Here is a 20,412-nt window from a genome sequence, read left to right as displayed (position 1 = left end):
CAGAACCTTTTACATCTTGACGTCAAAGCTGAGGGGGAGGCGGTGGCCTCAAGCGGCTCAGCCTTTCCTTGGAAGCACCAGCGGGATCGGCAGCGGGAGGAGCAGGCAGGGAGCCACGGCACGAACCGACCCGACCCGACCCAAGCGGCAAGCGGAGCCGCGGAACCCAGGCACAGCGCGGGGACTCCAGCAGCGCCTTCCCGCCGCCGCCATCCCACGGAGGAATCCCCGGGCCCGGTCCACACCCCCCATCCCGCTGAGGCACCCCCAAGCCCGGCCCACACGCCCGCCCCGAGCCCGCTCAGCCGCCGTCCGAGCCACTGCCGGCAGCAGCGGAGGAGTCAGGTGGGGCGGGAGGCGGGGCGGGCCCCGGGTTGCCAGGCCGACGGGGGCGGGCGGCGCGGCGGGGCCGGGCCGAGCAAGGCCGGGCCCTCCCGCCATGGGCTGCCGGGACGCTGTCAGCGGGATAAGAGCGGAGAGGGCGGTGAGGAGCGGCGGCTCTGGCGGAGCGAGGAGCGGGTAAGGGAGGGGTGGACACCGCCGCCTTCGGGTTAGTGGGAGGCCAGGCTGGCGGTGCCGGGCAGGCCAGGGAGGGAAGGCGGGCAGGCAGAGCTCGGCGAGCACAGGCCCCGCTCTGGTCTCGGCAGAGGGACGCTCAGCCGCGGGCCGAGGCCGTCGCCGGGAGCCTCGGTGCGTGGGGCGGGCAGGGCTGTCAGCCGGCGCCTGCCGCCTCGGCGCGGGAAGATGCGCGGAGATCGCTGCCGGTGGCCCAGGGCAGGCGGGCGGCCGCGGCGGAGGCTGCGGGAGGCGGAAGAAGCGGCTGCCAGAGGCACAGGCGGGGCTCTGCCCGCCCCGAGGCCGGCCGGGGGGAGAGGCCCGGCCGCGGCGGGAGGGTGGGTGGGTGTAGGGGGCTGTGTGTGGGTGCTGCGGCTCCTCTTGCTCCTCAGGAGCGGAGTCGGAGCTGTGTCCGTGCTTGGTGTGAGGCGGTTTGTGGGATTCTGCCAAACCCGTGGGCTCTGCCTTTAGCCCAAAGGCGATGTAGAGCCCGGCGTGTGCGGGGTTGGGCTCCGTGCCTCCCGCTGTGACCGGGATGCTGTCGGCACCGCGTCGGGGCGGGTTGGGCTCTGCCCTGTGCTTGGGCACAACCGGAGCACAAAACCCCGCTGTCAGCATCCAGGCGTTTGTTGGAGACGGGAGATAACAACCGGAGAAAAGCAAATGTGGGCAGTTCACGGGAAGGCGGTAACGTGGGGGGCCGTGGAATACAGCGGCCGCGGCACTTCAGCACCTGGGTGGTGTTTGGGTTTTTTTTTTTTAAAGTCTGCTAAAAGGAGCGCACAGAGAAGCACTGAGATATTCTCTGGGCATGTGGAGAGTGTGTGAGGTTACTCTTCTGATGAAAAAAAAAGAAATCATATCTAAGAATTGGACATTATCTGATATCCCCAAAGTCACAAACAGAAGGGGAGCCTTTTACCTACCCCTGCAGTGAGAGGGGAAGCAGGTGCATTGCTGGCAATGAGAATCCAACATATTTTGTAACAGACAGGAGAGCAATTGAAGAAATTCATAAAGTGGCTCTGATGGCTGCATGTTAGAAGTTGGAATAGCATCTAAATGTGGTAGCAAATGGGAACTGTCTAGAGAAAAATTTGGAATGGGAGATTACTTTTTCCATTTTACTTACAGTGCCACGTTAATCAGTAAAACTCAGATGTAAGGCTCTAGAAAGACTCGAATATAAAGATCTAAAGATACATGGAGTTAGTGATACAAGCTTGTCACTAGCAGAATTATACTGTTGATTATGAGGAGCTGGGATAGCCTTTGGGAGGAAAACCAGCAGGGAGATCTGTTTTAGTCATGTATATTGTAATCCTATGGAAAGCAGTAGAAAAGAGATGTCTGAAACAACTGAGTCCTGGAGGAATGATCTAAATTTGCTTGGACGAGATACCATGCCTGCATGGAGCTTCTGTTGTAACAGGGTTAGAGCTTGATAAGGAGGTAGGAAAATACTTCTGAGTTTCTTTTTTGCCTTTTACTGTTACTGTAGGCCTTCAGACCAACAGGGCGAAGAAGAAAATATCCTCTTGGATATCTTAGAAAATCTGTAATTCGGTAGCTCTGAGAGTTTCTGGTAGATGTTTAAAATAGAGTGAAACAAAAATGTAATAATGCATGAAGGCATTCTCAGATAAGAAAAAATAAATCAACTTTTCCTAGGGTATTTTAATCTTAGTCTGCCTTCTTCCTCAGTGTGCTTTGGACAGAGAATCTTACAAGAGATCTGAGAATCTTCTAAAACCAAAAGTAATAGTAAATGAGACCTCAAAGTCACTCATTCCTTGATTTGTAAGACTGTAGATTTCTTAAGGGGAGCTTTTTAAATGTCGCTCCCTTCCTGCTTTCCCTCTCCTTCCCCATTATTTTTTTTTACCTTACTTAAAGACACTTTCCACTGAAGATGTTTAATTCATTGCGTGAAGTTTTTCTGCTAGATTAGTAACCATCTAACTAAGATTCTTCTTAAATACTACTTTTGCTTCCCCCTTTTTCTTAGTCCTTTGTAGGCTTTTCATGTGCCTCTGCATCAGTTTTCAGTGCAATTTAAGACATTAAGAAGAGAGACTGTAAGCACCTTGAAAAAATAGCATAGGATCTGCTGGAAAGTAAGACACCTGATATGTAAACATTAGAAAAGAGAAACTGCATTCTTAACACTTAGAAGTTGCTCCTTTTCTATAGTTCTCCTTACAGTTAAGCTCAAAGAGCATAAGCAAATAGTGTGTAATATGAACCAACACTTCAGAAAGCTCTCAGTTCTGAATTTGTGATTTCTTTAATAGACCATGGTGCATCCTGTATTAATATACATTTGTACAGCCTTGCAGTTTGTGCAGGGATCTAATTTCATTCCTGTTTGAAGATTTTTGCTGTTGTGATGGTGGTCTCTCTTTAAGATAACATCACATATAGAGGAGTTCTGAAGCAAAATTGGTTTTGATGCTTGCCTTTTGTGGGCAGAAGGGCACAGAGGGAACATCGGGTGAAATGATTATTTTGTAAGAGGATTCTGTCACACCAGGAAGCACTTGCTTCCAGAACATGCTTGCTTGTCCTCTGTGGGGGAATTTAAGTTCTTTGGAGTGAGCAACTGTGATTAACAAGACCTCACTAATACCTATTTTATTCCTTTTTAAGGAGTTGTCAGGCTTCCTTAGTGAAGAATTCTCATAGCCCTTGCCTGAAATGTCATTACTTCATGTTGTTGATTCAACTTGAAGGTCGTATTTTTTGTGATCTTTGTTGGAAAATTGGATTATAATGTTGGAAAAGGATTTCAGTGTGCAGTGGAGGGATGGTTCTGTGTATATATGCGTGGGATTATTTTAGGACTTTCTTTCTCTTCCAGTTCAGAGGTGAGAATGTTCTGTCAAATTATTGCTTGATGAAAGTTCATAGGCCTTTAGGTTGCATAAAGTAATTGAAGTGGTGTCTTCAGAGCTGTCAGCTGCTGTGATAGCACTGAACACCTGGTTTTAAACTGGGACCAGATCAGGTAGAAGATCCATTGCTATTTCTCTTCTGTCACCTGGACTGATTTCTCTGAGCTGGCTTAGCTGATTGAGCAGCTGGTTACTGTGGAGGGGAGGAAAATCTCCCTCCTTCCCTCTTCCCTTTGCTGTCAGTAACAACTGCGTGATCTCTCAGCATGGCAATGCCACAACAAACTCCCCCTGGAAAAAACTACTTTTCTGCAGACCTGTGGGGGTGAGTTGCATTGCAAAGGAATTGGATGAGTGCAGTGCTGGAGGAAGAGGAAGGCAAGAGTTGCTGGGAAGGAACAGGAACTCCTTCTTGCTCGCTAGGAGCTGTCAGGTGGGCTGAGCTGTCTGATTTAACAATACCATAGCTGCTCCTCAAGAGTGTCTGCTGCAGCTCTCAGGATCACTTGAGAAGAGCTGATAAAGCAGCATGGGATATACTGGGTCCAGATTTTCTTTTCCTCTATTTAGATTCAGGTCTTGCATTTCAATGTATCTTTCAGGACTTTTTTGAAATTAGTGCATGGGAGTGTCTTGCCTGCAGATAAAACACTGTAGAGAAGAGATACTGGAATGTGTAAAGGGGAAGGTGAAAAAGATGCTGTGTACAGTCTTGATTTTTCTTGCTGTGAGCTACTGGCTTTTTATGGTTCATGTTTGCAGCCTGGGGTCTGCTGAAAATCCCAGTTTTCTGAAAATTCAGATTTTTGGTAGTATTAGAGGAGAAGTGTAAGTCTTGCTAGTGTGTTGTTTTTTCTTAAATTATTTTTTTTTTTTTTTAGGTAGCCACACTGTGCTCTGTGTGAAGATACATCTCAAATCTGATGCTGAGTGTGAGAGCAAGATGGAACAAAATTAAACACAAAATCCATTAGCATATGTATATTGAAGAAGGAACAGGTATGTAATACAATGATCAGTGTAGCAAAGTCTTGGTATGCTGTATCTTGGCACCCATAAGTGCTGAAACTTACATTGTTTTGGATATTTCTCAAGTTCCACTAGGTTGGTTGGTTTTTTTTTTTTGAGTCGCAGCTGCATTCTTTATCTTCTTTTATCTTCTGTAGCTCAAGTGTTTTGTGGGTTTGGAGTGTTACAGAAGAGCAAGGCATCCAGTCTTCTGCTTCTCTAATTTTTTTCTTATCCTCACTACTCAAGGGCTGCTGTTCTTGTGGGTGGGATTTTGCAGTGGCCACACAGTGGGTAAGCACTGACGGGGTTTTCTTCTACACTTCTGAGCTTGTGTTGCTCACTGCAGTCATCTGAGGCTTGCCCTGTGACTCCTGTTTGTCTTTTTGAGCTTGTTGAAGTACCGTGGGAATTGCTCTTGCTTACATGTGAAATCTGTCTTCCTCTTCTGGATAATTTGAAAGGTGGGAAGTGGAGGGCAGAAGTAATGAATGGTGGTTTGCAAAAGATTGTGGGAGATTAGTGCCTGCTAGGCTGTGTCTGAGTGGTTGAGCAAGCACTGAACAATCTCTGCTAATCCTCACGTTTATGCCTTCTTTGCCCACAGGAAAAACTATGTAAAGTGAGATGTTAGTGGAGTCCTTTTGCTTGTAGTTCTCTCAGTTGTTGACTGGGTGTTCTGAGGCCAGTTCAGTGCAAGAAAAGTTAGCACAGCTGGAGCAAAAAGCTCTTTGCCATAAAAGTTGGAAGAAATATAGTCTGCTTCCCTGTAACAACCAAAGGTTTGCACTTTAAGAAGCTGGCAGACTGAGCTTAGAAGGAGTAGCTATGTGTATGTGAAGTAGTATGTGAAGCTCTTGGATGTTTAGGTAAATTATATTATTTTTTTAATACCACCTTCAGAATTGCTACCTGCTGTCTTACCAGTATCTACTTACTAATAGAAATTCCTAGCTTTGCTGTCTAGTTTTAGAGGTCTCAGAAGCAAAATTGGTCTTTTGCCCATTAATGACCTTTTTAAACTCTGATCATTGACCTTCTCCTCTTATTTAACTGCTCTTAGTGGGTATTCAGACACAATGCCAACATTTATCCTAAGCACTTTCTAGTTTTAATCCTCTAACTGTAGTTAGAGAAGCTTTCAGTTTCAGGAATAACCTTTACTCATTCCTATCCCTTCAGTAAGAGCACTTAATGAAAATGTTTGACTTTTTTTGCCTCTTCTATTCCTCTGAGTATTAGTGCAATCAAAATTTACAATATTATAAATTACATAAATATTTTAATGGTTCTCCAGATCACAGTTTTCAGTGGTACACCTGTTTAAAATGATATTCAGGTAGTGGCAATGTGGTCTGCATATACTTGTGTGGTTGTGAGTGCTGTGTTTTTTGTCAGTTCTGTTCTCTAGTACCATGTGTTTCTTGCAGTCATTGTCCTCAGCCCTTCAGATAGGGTCTGGAACAGATCCTCATGTTCCTGTTTCCTAAAAAACCTTGTCTCTAACATTGTGGTGGTATTGTAGAAACCTGATATCCTCTTCTTCAGTGTGTTTTGGCTGGGTCCCATGATAGCAAGCATATTTGGTTTTAGTACAGTTAATGATGAAATTATCTTCAAAGGTCCCCAGCTTTCCCCATGTCTATTCTTAGGAATGTTTGTTCTCTGCACCTGCATGCACTGTCTGAAATATGCAAATATTAAATGAACTGGATTTGATTTCATGTGGCTAGAAACTTGAGCCTAGAGTATGTTCAGAGTTAATGTGTTACTGGAGTGTGTAGGTGGTTATTTGAAAGCTTGTCTTTCATTAGTGCTGTACTTTTTATCTTGTAGATGAATCATCTCTAATCTTGACTTCAGGCTTAACAAGAACACATTCACAGATGTTTAATGTTGTTTGACTAAATAAAATTCCAGGCTGTGTTGAGAAGCTGTCCCAAAGCACAGGTGTAATACACAGCCAGCTTGTGGGATTCTTTGCCATTGATTCTGTCTCAATGATATTTCATCCAGGCTCAAAAGGAGGAAATTGTTGATAATCTGTAAATGGGAGACAGATCTTCATAGCTCAAGGCAGAACCTGATCACAGCCTGCTGAATTTTAGGGAAAGGTTTCCTAGCACTGATCACTTTATCTCTGGTGCTGTCTTCTTGGCACACAGTTGATATTGAATTGCTCTGTTGCACTATGCTCACATTGATCATTACAGTGAACACTTCTTAAAACTTTGCACTAAGGACTCTTAAAAATCTTAACCTCACCTAATATTTTTCTAAATAAGAGTCAGGTATGTCAAGTAGGTATTTATGTATGGGAAGTCTAGGATAAGACAAAATTAAAACACTCTGGTTTTCTGCCAACAGATTTTTCCCTTCCCTTTTCTTACACATCTGCCTTTAGTCTTATCATAAAATCTATATGTGAGGATGTTGCTGTTCATATGCAACCCAATGGCTGGAGCAGCACTACTCCTATTTTAATAGGAGTTTTAATAGATTGTCTGCTTCTGTAAGACCAAAGAGTTAATAACAGCAAAGCACAGAGCAGGAAGTGGTTGGAAATGAAGAGTAAGTAGGAGGGCTGGAGCTGGAGTGTTGTCTGGTATGTCTGAGAATGAACCAAATTTGAGGTGTCTTGGTTTTGCTCTTGTTTACTTTGTGTTTTTAAATAGCAAAGAGTTGAATGGTTAACAAATGGTCACTGCCTCTTGCAAACCAGGCTTTTGGCTGGTGGCCTTGCATTGGTACAACCAGGCATGAAAGCATCTCAGGCTTTTTGCTGATGCTCTGCTTTAATTGCAGGTACCTGTTTTATTAAAGGCTTCTGTGTTGCTCCTCCTGCATAACCCATTTTGGCCAGGTCAGCTGGGTCTTTTTGCAGTCTGTTTAAAATTTTGAATGACAGTAAATGGACAGGGAGGGAAGAACACTCATCTCAGCAGTGCACCAGTTTGAGGCTTTGCTTGCATCAAGTACAGGCCTGAAGGCATCAGTATAGAGTATGTTCCAGTTTTATTCCCAGCTGTGCTAGATAAGGATTTCTCTCTCTCATGCTCTATTTTCTTTTCATTCTCCATTTTGCACAGTGGAACAAATTGAAGCATCCCTTGGTTATGTTGTTAGCAAATTTCCTTGAACAGAAGGCATTTAGATTTAGTGTCTGCTACTAACAAGATACACTTAGTTGCTGTAATAAACCTGGCAGTCTGTGCTGCAGCTGCAAGAGCCTCTGTGGTGTGAGTAACCCTGGAGTGCAGTGCCTTGGTGTGAGTAACCTGCTGGTGCTCTTCATTATGCCTCTTGCTCTCTGCCAAGGAAGCCTGATCTTAGATTGGAAGTTTAACCCCAAAGTAAGTGTTGATTAATTTAATTGTAACATTAATGTTAAAATCATTTAAGGAGTTACAAACCAGGGAAGCTAAATAAAGGAACAGCTCGTGTAGCTGGATGTTCTCTGCTCATCCTTGCATGCTCTGTAAAATAGCTTCTCATAAATTTATTCTTATGAGATTGGATATTGGTGCTTTATTGCAGTTTGATACTCACATAACCTGGCAGGCAAGGCTGCTTTTATTGAAGATCTCATAGTGAGCTACAGGAAATTAAGGCTTGCAAGTGGCTCATGTGCCATGAGAAGCACCTTGGGTACATCATCCCTTTGTGCTGCTCAGGCCCTCAGCCCTGACTGTGCAGCTGGGGGAGCTCAGCAGTGTGGTCACTGTAGACTGCTCTAAATATTTACTAGTAACCAATTTGGAGAAATTTATTGACATCTACTTCACAACAAATAGAGGTGGATTAAGCAGTTCCTTTTTTGCCAGTACAAGAAAGTTAACGTATAAAACCAACTTTTTTTTTTTTTTTTTTTTTAAAAATGTGGGGAGGTAGCTTTACTAGAGCACTAATTTAGGCTGTTGTGTAAACTGGTGGCCACCACCAAACTTTCTGCCTCTCCTTTGCTCTTGCTGTAGCTGTTGGCCAACAGTTACTGAAAGTGTTTATGTTAGTATTATGGGATATTGACTTCTTGTGGCTTAGTGCTGTATTTTATTACAATGCTGCTGTACTAGTTTAGTAATTACCACTTTTTATTATATTGCTGAACATTCCAGGCCTTTCTGGGCAAGGCATTGGTGAAAGCATAACCAGATAAAAGGCTCAGTTCACCCTTGTATACAGAGGGCTAGCTCTGACCCTTTTGTTGCATTTCCTTCATACCCTGAAGTGCACTGATGTTAGTGATAATACCATCTAATTACTAGTTCTACATAAAGTTAGTATAATCATGATGCAGTACGCAGAACTGCTATGTTGGTCTTATTTTTATATTCCATCCTTTAAATTATTTACATTTGGGTATTTTCTTTTAAAGGCTTAAAGTCCACTAAAGTAAGTACAAGCCATTCTTGTATTTTAAGATGCTCAGCTGATGAGGAAGACCGTAAAAATGGAAATAAGTCTATAGAAAATACAAGTTTTAAGTGCAGGAAATTATATTTATACCACAGCAGCAAATAGAAAAAGAAGTCCCTTGAGAGCTGGTGCAGAAAAAGGGGACAGAGGGCAGATATGATACAGATGGAATTATGAGGATGATGGAAAGATGGGCATGAAGAGGGCAGATTATATGTGAATGTCATGGTTAAATGTTTTTGTTTGTGGACTTTTTTCCTTTTAGAAATAAATACTATCTAGTGGGTTTTATGAAATATTTCTAGAGAGTGAAATGGAATATAAGAATGTGAATATTTTTTTTTTCAGGAATAGCTACTCTGAAGCCCTGATAGATTTATACATTCCAAAAATGTAAGAGTCATGTTTAGACTGCACACAGCAGTGGTGAACTGTGATTCTGGTGGCTTTCTTTCTGCTCTTTCCTGGATTAGTCCGTGTGATATTTGAGGTTTTGGGGTTTTTCCTGGTTAAGGTGACATCTGTGAAGTCTTAAGAGGTGAAGGCCCTTTGCCTCAGCACAGGTGTTTCCATAGCATCTGCTGCTGTATTGCCAGGCACCACAGCAGTTAAAGATGTCACTTCAAACAAAAGGAAAACTCTGCAGTGGAGCAGTTCCTATTTACAGCAAATTGGCTGCCAAACTTCCTGGTAGTAAAATGAAAAGCTGTGCTGTGTAGGGTGTAGTATCAGCGTGCTGCAGTCTGCAGTAGAAATAGAAGTTGGTAAGCAAGCCAGAACCTTAGAGTGGGGGTGGATTTGTTCCTAAAACAAACCCTAGGACAACCCCACCTCTGCAGAGTGCTGGCTGGGGTACAGCATCAGCAGGGAGAGTGGTGCAGAGTCCTCCTGTGTAAAGAGTGTTCTTCAAGGGCTCAAATCACTTGTCGGGAGACAAACACAGGAGGGAAGAGGGTTCCCTGTGCATATGCAGCATGGTTGGAAGCTTCTTAATTATTTCTCAGTTCTCCTTGTGTTGTTCTTTGTTTCTAATTTCAAAATGTGGAGAATAATGAGGTGATATCTGAAACTGTTTCCAAAGGCATGTGTGTGCTGTCAGTTCATTTCAGACCTAATTGCAGGAAAAGAAGTGCTGTCTACTTCTCAGTTTTATCTGCTTGTTGGAATGAGTCCTAAAAAGTGTTGCTTTATCCAGCATGGCATCTCTTTACAATTTTTTCTGCACTGTAGAATGAGGGTATCTTAATTCCTCACAATTTATATATTAAATTCTTGCATTAAGAAGATGTGCTTGATGTCTTTTTTTGCATTAGCACCAACAAAATAGTAATTTATCTTGCCAATGATGTTGAAGTTGCTCTTTTGCTAGAACATGGCAATATGTTAGAAAAACATTTAACAGTGCAAGCAGTACAGGAAATCTGGAGACTGAAGTTTGAGATGGAAGGGCACCAAAAAACATGGACCAGCATGTGTTATTACATCTTTTAATGAAGTCTGGTACAACTGCAAAACCTGCAAGCTGCTGGAGCTCCTCAGGTGCAATGAATTGTAAATGTCAGCTGTATGGATAAATTTGCTGGTTTTCTGTGAGGCTGTGGATGGAGCTTTGTTCCCAAGCTCCCAAAGAGGGGCAGTTATTAGGGAATATTGCCTGGGGATCTTACAGTGTCTCCTTCCTTGAGGAGCCCCTTAATATAATGTTCATATTTGTCATAATTTTAAATTTTAAGTTTTTATTTAATTTGTCACCTGAGAATACTGAAATAATGAATTCAGGCTTTTTCTTCTTTCTCTTCCCCATCCTTTTCATCTTCTCTATTCCCATCCATTCCCTGCCACTGTTCCCTCCCCACTTAACTATGGATGAGCACTCACCTATAAAACTTTGTAGCTGAATGTTTTAAGACTTTGGTTACTGCCCTTTACAGCCCCATTGATAACAAATGTGTTTTTGGCTTTTTACCATATTTACTGCATGAGGTTTTGACATCCAGACCAGTCTGCGACTGGAGCATCTCCTTTTGTGGGCACTTCAGTAATCATGGTGTTGGGCATACAAATGTGCTACAATGTTCTCAACAGCACCTAACACACATATTTTAATATTGAAAAAATTGGAGTTAACTTGGAGGAAGACTGATAAGGAGTCCTATTAGCATTGAATGGCTAAATAATTAGCACTTGTTGAAAATTGTAGCCAAAAATTACAAAGAGGTTGCAGCAATAAACCTTGCTTCTTTAATCATTGGTGTCTCTGTTCTATGAAACAGCAGAGAAAGTATTCAAACAGTCAGAGAAAAGTATACATGTGTATTTAGAGCATGGTTAAGGAGGTCCTTAATCTTATATAAGTAAATAAGAGTATTTCAAGAGGATTATTTTTTTTTCCTTAGATTAAATATACTCTGACAAAGTGAGGGGAACTGTGATAAGTAGAGACTTGAAGTTGTAAAGTGAAATATTAATGAATCCTTTGACAGTTTAGGTTACAGCAGGGAATATGGGTTGTTGAGGATTTCTAGATGCATGCTCTATAGCAATTGTTTCCCTTGAGTTGTTGCAGAATGTTTTTGGCCTTTGTGCAGAGCTTACCAAGACTGGGCTTGGGGTTTGGTTTTTTTGACTTTTTTGCCAAAGCACCTACTTAGGAAACTGCCATGCTATTTCTGGCCATTCTGGAGTGATTTTGGTCATTGCTTCTAAATACAGCTCAAAACAGGGGTCGTTTCAAGTACTACTTAGAGGGGGAAAAAAAGCCCAAACAACACTCATTGGCTGTTCTGATCCTTTGTTAGGACTGGAGGAGGTTAAAGGGGTAAGAAGAGAAGTAAACCTTAAATTGCCTTTCCCAGTGCTTGAAGTAATAAAGATGGACTGTCTGTCAGGACAAAATAGGACAGGTTTAAAAAACATTTGCATCAGCACCTGCCTCCACAGCTCAGTTTCTCATGCTACCCATCATTCAGCTGCAAGTGCTTTTCAAGTATTGGGTAAGCAGATAGTGATCACTAAAAAGTCATGCTGTTTCTAGAGAGAGGTGTTTAAACTCACATACCAAGCTCATTTTACATATTATAAACAGATTAAAGTTATTACTTTACTTACCTTTTATTTACAGCAATTATTTTTGTCTAATAGGATTTTGGTTGTACACATTCACAAGCTAAAAGTGAAAACTAGAGCTTTAACATGCTAGAAACCCCCCAAGGATTCTTCATAAGCTTAAATAGCCATCATAAAATTAATTTTAAAAACAAAGAAATTGCATATTAACCATGGTGTATTTTTCCTTTTTTTTAAAAAAAAAAGGTGAAGCAAGGGTATATTTGTTTTTAATTCTGCATAGAAGATAAATGTGTTATGCTGGAAAAGTAATTCTGGTAAGAGTTTTCCCATTACTTTTACAGTGAATGTCATTATATGTGCAAGTGTCAGCAGTATTGCTGCTAAAAGGGGTTTTGTTTTTTTTTTTACCATTAGTGCTGACACCATGAGTGGTAACAAATTTGCTCCTTTTGGCAAGGTCTTATTTTTTAGCGAATAATTGCACATAGATGAGCTTTGATCAAGCAGTATTAATCCACCTGTTCTATTTAAATGTTGAAAGTTGTTTTGGTCTCTTTTTGGATGTTCTGTGCCTGGACATGATAAAAATAAAGAGTTCTGAACATTTTACTTAAGCCTTTTATACATAATAAATATGTCATAGCATTCATTAAGTAGGTTTTAGGTGGATTAGATGTTCTTGTCTCTGTAGCTGCCATCCCTGGTTCTTGGTTTTGTTCTGCCTTCCTCAGTGATCCTTTTGAGTTTTCTAATTGCATTTTTCTCACTGTTTCTTTTAAACTTTTTCAGTATGTACCAGAGCTGACCAATCAAAGAATAGTGTGACATAAAAATATTTTTAAGATAGTGAATAGACCAAGTGCATGAGTGCCTTGCGTGCATCATCTAAGGCAAAATTAATCAGCTTGGGTATCAGTACCAGTAGTTTAAGTATTTTCTCCTGAACATGAACATCCAGTCTTGAATTAAATACCTTGTAGTAGTGATTGCCTCCCATTGGTCTTCCCCTCCCCATCCTCCTTGAAGCAATCTGCATGCTGTTGGAATTCATAACCTGGTAGAAGAGAATGTGTTCAAATAAACTATTAAAGAAGATGATTTCTGTGCAATGCTGTATAAGAGTTACCTGTTTTCCCCTTATCCTTCAGGTCAAGTACCTTTTAAAAGCAGATGAAGGTTGAAGCTCACATTTAGGTTACACAGAAAAGCTGAAACATTCTCATCACCTTTCATTTATGCAGTGAGAGAATGCTGTGTGTTACAGGCTTTGACTTAATAAGCTTACAAAATGAGTGTTGGGGGTTGTGGGCTGTTTGCTAAAATTTCACAGGAATAAATCAAGTCCTCTAAGTTCACCCTCTTGTTCCCTTCTATCCTACACTGGTCTGTTGATTCCTTAGTCCTACAGACACTCCATCCTTTGCTGGGAACAGGGAACAAATGCTCCTCTCTTCCTCTGTTTTTTTTCAGCATGGAATGTATTTTCTGATGGATTTAATATCTTTACTTTCCCCTGCTTGCAGCTCAGACATGAGCAGTGCCAGTAACTCACTGGCACGGGAATTCTTGACGGATGTCAACAGACTCTGCAATGCTGTGGTCCAGAGGGCAGAGGCCAAGGAAGATGAAGAGGAAGAAACTCACATGGCAGCACTGGGACAATATTTGGTTCAAGGACGTGGATTTGTTTTGCTTACCACACTGAACTCTACTATTGATCAGGTAATGTTTTTTCTTAGCTGGTTATAATTTTTGCATTGAGCTTGGGCTGTGTTTGAAGAGGTTTGTCTGGCTCATGTTCTTCTTGGTGCTGATTTCCTTGCCTTCTTATGGCAGAGTGTGTGAGTTAATTGTGAAGGATGTATTGCAGCTGCATTTCATTCTTCAGCAAGAACAGAAAAATTTAAAAATTGCTACTCATTTACCTGTTTGACAGCTGATGCTGATAGTTATGAAACTTTTGATTAGTTAAGGCATCTGTGAAGCTATAGTGTAGCTGCTGGCTGCAAAGAGGCAATAGACTATGATTTTCAGAAGAAACAAGTCTGTTTACTGAACCTGCAGTACATACTGAAGAGTTTTCAGTTTGAGAAGGTTCTCCTGGTTTAAAGAAATAAAATTAAAAATCTTTTTACTTTGTTTATGGCCCATGAGATATATTTTTGCTGTGTTAAGGAACTTGCTCTTGAACATAATGCAAAGCAAGTATTTTGTAACTTTATCTCAAAACAGAGACTTGTAGAAGAGTTGATCAGTTTATGCTGGTTTTGATATAATAAAAAAATGTAGCACACATCCCTGTAGCTTCAGTTGTCCATTTTCTTCTCTTTCTCTCTCATCCTTCCTCTTCAGTGCTATCAGGTATGTAGTAAGCAGTGAGTAGGATGTTACAGGCATTAAATCTTTGTGCTTTGAAGCTGCATATCCCAGCATTTTAAAATAATGAACCAAGTGAATCCTGGTTGAGTTTACTCAGCCTTTGTCTTAAGTTATGTCAGCTGTTAATGCTGGTCCAATTCTCTGAGCTTTGCATTTCCTTCATGAAGTGACTTGTGTTAAGACTCCAGTCAGGTCTGCTGACTTGGTTTGGGATTCCAGTAGGTGCCTAAACAGTAAACCCACAAGGCTGCAATTATATATAATTACTAAGAAGAATCCTTACTAATTTTAAAGCCATGGGTTTTTAGGTGTCACCCGAGTTCTGCACAGTAGAGGTTTCAGAAGAGGCTGCTGCAAAAACAGCTGACTTTGTAAAAATAAAAAGATGGATTCCATGTGCCTCGTCCCATAAAAACCCATTTCTGGAGTAGAAGGGGAAAAAAGCTTGTGCTGTTCATGAAACATCAGCAATTCAGCAATCACTTCCTGAGGAAATAAATCTAAGAGGGCAGGAGGAGTAGAAACGTTTCTAATGAAGAAAGTAACATTCTGAAACTGTACCACTGCAATTTGAAATAGTTATATGTAGTATATATCATTATAGTTAAATACATATCTACTGCTTATATCCCATACATCTAATTTCATTGCTACCTTGGATTTTTGGGGGAAGGTGTTGTTTCAGCTGCATATCCCTGAATGATAACTGCCAAAACAGTGAAATCAGCTTTTTTTTTTGTTTGGAAAAAAGAATGGTTTCAGTCCTAGAGATCAAAAATTCCTTTCTCTTGGTGCTGCATAACAGCCAATGAAGGAATTGCAATTAAATTCAGTGCCTTCTGCTGCTGCTTTTTGCATTGAAATTCTTAGTGTTGAAGTCTTAAGACTCCCAGTATGATATTTTTAGTCATTATGCTATTTTTTGAATTAGGAGTCATGTCTTTGCTCCCATAAAACTTCACCTCTATGTTGTGAGTCAGTAACATTTATTGATAAATGTAATTGCTTAAAGGTGCTATTTTGGAGGAAGTATAGAGTTCCCCATTAAATTCTTCAAAGTTGTATTGTTTAGCTACAGAAGTTTCAAACGTGTCTTTGGCTTCATGTGGGTGTTGTTTAAATCAACAAATTAGTTGCTTTTGACTTCTTTGGTTTTGTTCTGCGGGTGAGGAATTTGTTCAAAGAGAATGATTAGGAGAGCTTTGTATAGAAACAGCTGGAGAGGGGTAATAAATATCTTGGATGCTTTCTGATTGGCTCTAGTTAATAATTATAGCACTCTTTGCAGTTAGGTGACTTTTTCAGTGCATAAACCAGCAGAGAGACATAGGGAGTCATATGTTTAATAGCTAATAGTTAATTTGTTTTCAAAAAGCACAAACCCTTTTGTTTCTATGTTTGTTTCCAACATAGGAGCTGACATGTCGGGAAGAACTTCTGACTCTCCTCCTGTCACTTCTGCCCTTAGTGTGGAAAATCCCTGTCCAAGAAGAAAAAGCAATAGGTATGTTTTATAGTGTAAAATAGTTCATTGTAGGTGATCTGGGGGGAAAAGAGACTTGAAGGAATATTGATGTTTTTGCTAATGTGCAGTTTTTCACGAGGAGTAGAAGGGAGAAAACCATACTGTTGTTTTTTTTTCCAAAAACCAAGTGCTGCATGCTGACACTGTTTGTCAGAGGCAGAACAAGACAGGCTTTTGAAATTGAAAAAGTGGGAAGTAAAGAATAAGCACTGGATGGCAGAGTATGAAAGAAGTGCAATGTTATCAGGGAGGCATGCCCTGAAAATAGAATAATGCTGGATGGTTATGAACAGAACTGAGCTGCATTCCTTACAAAATACGATGTTCTGTGTCAGACTGATAGGCTGATTGAGAAACCAACTCACAAGGGTCATCTGCCAAGGAATCTGTTTAAAATTAATTTAAGAAACAAAAGGGGTGATATAAAATAAACTGTGTAAAAACTGAACCAGAAAATTAGTGTTTGTTTGTTTGTTTGTTTGTTTCTTTTGGCTCTTATATTTGTCTGATGCATTCTTTTCCCCATTAGATGATAAAACAGAGGATTAAACGAGTTAACTATGTATTTGAGAGTTTGTAAGGACTCTCATCTGAAGCTTTCCCAATGTTTTTTTTTTTTCTTTTTTAAACTGCAAATTGAAGGCTTTTGTTCATGTTTGTAGAACTGAGGTGTTTGGTGTGCTGGTTTTATATAATTGATTTTTGCTTGCTCACTTGCATCTTTCTTTCATGTTCCTGTAAGCATGATCAAATTAAAAAATAATTTTGGTTCTCTTACGAGAGCTTAATGACTTTTCCAGGGTTAGCTTATAATGCTGTTGTATAAATAGGTTTTAAGATGTTCTGGTTTTGCATGATGCATAATGGACAGTTGCTACCTTTACAGCTCTCCCTTTGTAGTACTGAATAAATAAACATGATGGATCCATTGTGCACTAAAATTTTCTTTTTTCTCTTGGTCTTTATCCACCTGTATCAGGCAGCCTTTTTCTTTCTGTGCAGAAAGATTAAAGTACTCCTGGTTAATTTCCTGCTTCATGTTTTCCTTCATGTTTCTTCCTTAAGCAGCTCAACTCTGACTTCATGAAGCAGCAAGACACAGTCATGCTTGCACATGGAAACAATTTTTCTTTTAGTTTAATTAATGATTGTAGCTATGGTGTGGGGTTTGGGGAGCTGTTATTGTTAACTGTCACATTTTTCTAAATACTAAACTTAAGTGTGGCTACTGAGTTATTTTACAGTAGGTATTTGGCTGCCCAAAGCATCCAGCTACAGTTCTCCCCCTACTTAAAAATGATTAATTTTGTCAAAGAACATAGAGACTTTTTACCCTGTCTAGTTTTTCAACAGTTTGTTCAACACAAATGACATGGAAATACTCGTGTTTTATCCCTCAAAATCTTCTTGAGTTGGATTTAATTTTTATATTCATAATTTTATACTGGTTACTTGTAAGCTTTTTTTGGCTTGGCTTTTGTGGAAATATTCAGCATCTTAAAGATTATCCCTTCCTATCTTCTTCCCTGACTATTTTAAAATCCACAACTTTTTCTGGATTTTGTGTTTGGAAGTGTTGATGCTGAATTAAAGGCTGAGGTCTGTATGCTTGAATACCCGCACAGTTTTGAAGTACAAAGTTTTTTTTTTCTATTGCCATAATTTCTTCTTCATGCATTTTAAGAGGGCCTTGAGTTAAGGCACCCAGTTCCTATAGCAGCTGAGCTGTGAAAAGTGACTTTTTTTTTCTTGCCCTTAGTTTTTCCTTGAGCTAGGACCATGTGGCAGTGCTCACAGTGACACTTCAATTATATCAGATGGTATACACATAATACACATTTTCTTGAGCAATACCCAAAACTATTTCCATAGCTAAATAATGGGGGAGATGTCAGGGTTAATATCCTGCTGATTCATATTTTACCTCTATGATATCAGCATGTCTAACTTACCCAAATTTAAACTGGATTTAACTAGAGACTTGTGGCTATATTGTTTCTTTATATCAGATCTGCAACAGGCCAGAAGATTTTCAGACCAAATGTTCTTTCCTTTGCTTTCTAAAAGGCCTTAATCCACCTTTAACCTCTTTTCTTAAGAGAATGGGGTAGCTCTGCCTACCAAAAACTTCTGGGAAGCCCTCTAGCACATTTTTGTCGAACCCTAATTAGAAAATCAGCTAATTTCTCTAGGTGTTGAAAATAGTCAGGGTGGTTCCTAAAAACAAATTGTTGCTGACTTCTGTAATACTGAAAATTTCAGACATAGGTATATGCAAAACCATGACCTATTTAAGGTATGGATTTGTTTCCTATCTTGTTCAAGCTGGAGGAATCAAACTATAAAACTGGGGAAAACACTTCAAATATTATAACATCCCTGAATGTTCCTTTAATTTTACTTTGTTGTCTTTCTGTTTCAACAGACTTTGATATCCCCTATACACTAGACACGTGCCTGACCAAAGAGAATAATTCCAGTTCCATGAAATCAACTCAGGAAAAGCTGGGCTTGGATAGAAGTGCCCGTTCATCCCTTCAGACCTGTGGAAAACCGAAGCCTCGGTCTCGGAAGAGCGGGCGGCTGCGCAAACCCACCCAGAGGTACTCTGTGAGGGATGCAAGGAGGTCCCAGCTCTCCACCTCAGATTCTGAAGCCAACTCTGATGACAAGAGCACTGGAACAACCAGACACAGACGTGCCCAGTTACTGCAGCCTTTTTTAACATACCCAGTTAGGGACAGCCACCTTGTAGGTGGAACTGACAGCCTCCCTGCAGAAGTGACGCCCAATTCTAATCCTGATGCCCCTAATCTAGAAATTTCCAGCCAGGTCACTCCAGCACCCCAGCTAAACCCAGAGATTCTGAATGAGTCAGCTGCAGGAATTGCTGAGAACAAGATGGATAACTCTCCTTTTGACTTGTGCCGTGTCTTGTTGTCACTCCTAGAGAAGGTGTGCAAATTTGATGTGACTTTGAATCACAGTTCTGCTCTTTCAGCTAGTGTGGTGCCCACATTGACTGAATTCTTATCAGGATTTGGAGACTGTTCCACAGAAAATGAAGTAGTTTCTACAGGGTGGACAGAAGAACCCGTGGCTCTGATCCAAAGGATGCTTTTCCAAACAGTCCTGCATCTTATGTCTTTAGATATTGGCATTACAGAAACAATGCCTGACAATTTACGAAGAAATTTAACGGACTTACTTAAAGCAGCATTAAAAATCAGAATTTGCTTGGAAAAGCAACCTGATCCTTTTGCTTCAGGATACAAGAAGACACCACAGCATCCAGTTCAGGATGACTTCACTTTGTCTAGATATCGTCACAGAGCTTTACTTCTACCTGAGGTTATAGAAGGGGTCTTGCAGATTTTGATCTGCTGCCTCCAAAGTGCAGCATCCAACCCGTTCTACTTCAGCCAAGCTATAGATCTGGTCCATGAGTTCATACAGCATCAGGGCTTTAAGCTGTTTGAAGTAACCGTGCTTCAGATGGAATGGCTGTGTATGAAGAATGAGGGAGCAGCTGGGGAAGCCTCACAGCATCTGAAAGGCCTCATCAGCAGCATCCTGAAGATAATCAGCACTGTCAAAAAAGTGAAATCAGAGCAGCTCCATCAGTCAATGTGCACGAGAAAGAGGCACAGACGGTGTGAGTACTCTCACTTCATGCACCACCACAGAGATCTCTCCGGGCTCTCTGTATCTGCTTTTAAAAACCAGGTTTCCAAAAACCCTTTTGAAACTTCTGATGGAGAAGTTCATTATCCTGACAGGTGCTGTTGCATCGCTGTGTGTGCACACCAGTGTTTGCACTTGTTACAACAGCTTTCACTGAGCAGTACTTGTGTTCAGATTCTTTCAGGTGTACATAACGTAGGAATCTGTTGTTGTATGGATCCAAAGTCTGTGATCATCCCATTGCTTCATGCTTCCAAGTTACCAACATTAAAAAACTTTCAGCAGCACATAATGAACATCCTTAACAAGTTTATATTGGATCAGCTGGGTGGAGCAGAAGTTTCTCCAAAAATAATGCAGGCATCTTGCAATATATGTGCTATTGACTGTGATCAGCTTGCTCAGCTGGAAGATGCCTTGCAGGGCAACTCGAGTGATGCTGGTCTTGCATCTACTTCATCTTGCAGAGTTCAGGGGATTCTGCCTAGCAGTGGATCTGAAGATATGTTGTTGAGATGGGATGCACTGGAGGCTTATCAGGACGTTGTTTTTGAAGAAGACAAACCACGGGGCATGCAGATTGCAAGCCATATTTGCCACTTGATTCAAAAGGGAAATGCAGTGGTCCAATGGAAACTCTACAACTGTATTTATAATCCTGTGCTTCAGAAAGGGGTTGAGCTGGCTTGTCATGCTCAGCAGCTTGGACTGACTACAGCTGATAAACACACCTGCAGTTCCCTTAGCAAGTGTTTGCCTTCTGAAGTACTTCAGATTTATTTGCAGACACTCCCTGTGTTGCTTAAATCCAGGTTGGTTGCTTTTCTGTTTATTAATGGAAAATATGCTAATTATATACAGAGCATTGTATACTTGCTGAGC

At 41.0% G+C, this 20,412-nt stretch overlaps 1 protein-coding gene across 3 annotated transcripts in view; it reads left to right on the top strand.

The window, feature by feature from the left end:
- The first annotated feature begins 395 nt into the window (after positions 1-395).
- LYST (lysosomal trafficking regulator) overlaps positions 396-20,412 on the top strand; it is a 94,944-nt gene continuing 74,927 nt past the window's right edge. For all 3 annotated transcript variants that reach the window (XM_071739027.1, XM_071739026.1, XM_071739028.1), the window contains exons 1-5: positions 396-519; positions 4,331-4,448; positions 13,466-13,664; positions 15,735-15,825; positions 18,272-20,342. In XM_071739027.1, coding sequence (XP_071595128.1) covers positions 13,473-13,664; positions 15,735-15,825; positions 18,272-20,342 — 2,354 coding nt within the window. In that variant the 5' untranslated portion in view covers positions 396-519; positions 4,331-4,448; positions 13,466-13,472. The remainder of the gene's footprint in view (positions 520-4,330; positions 4,449-13,465; positions 13,665-15,734; positions 15,826-18,271; positions 20,343-20,412) is intronic.

The sequence above is a fragment of the Heliangelus exortis genome, chromosome 3 (genome assembly GCF_036169615.1).
Source record: "Heliangelus exortis chromosome 3, bHelExo1.hap1, whole genome shotgun sequence".
NCBI classification, from domain to species: domain Eukaryota; kingdom Metazoa; phylum Chordata; class Aves; order Apodiformes; family Trochilidae; genus Heliangelus; species Heliangelus exortis.
The sequence above is the reverse complement of the archived record's forward strand: the minus strand, read 5'-3'. Positions and strand labels throughout refer to the sequence as shown.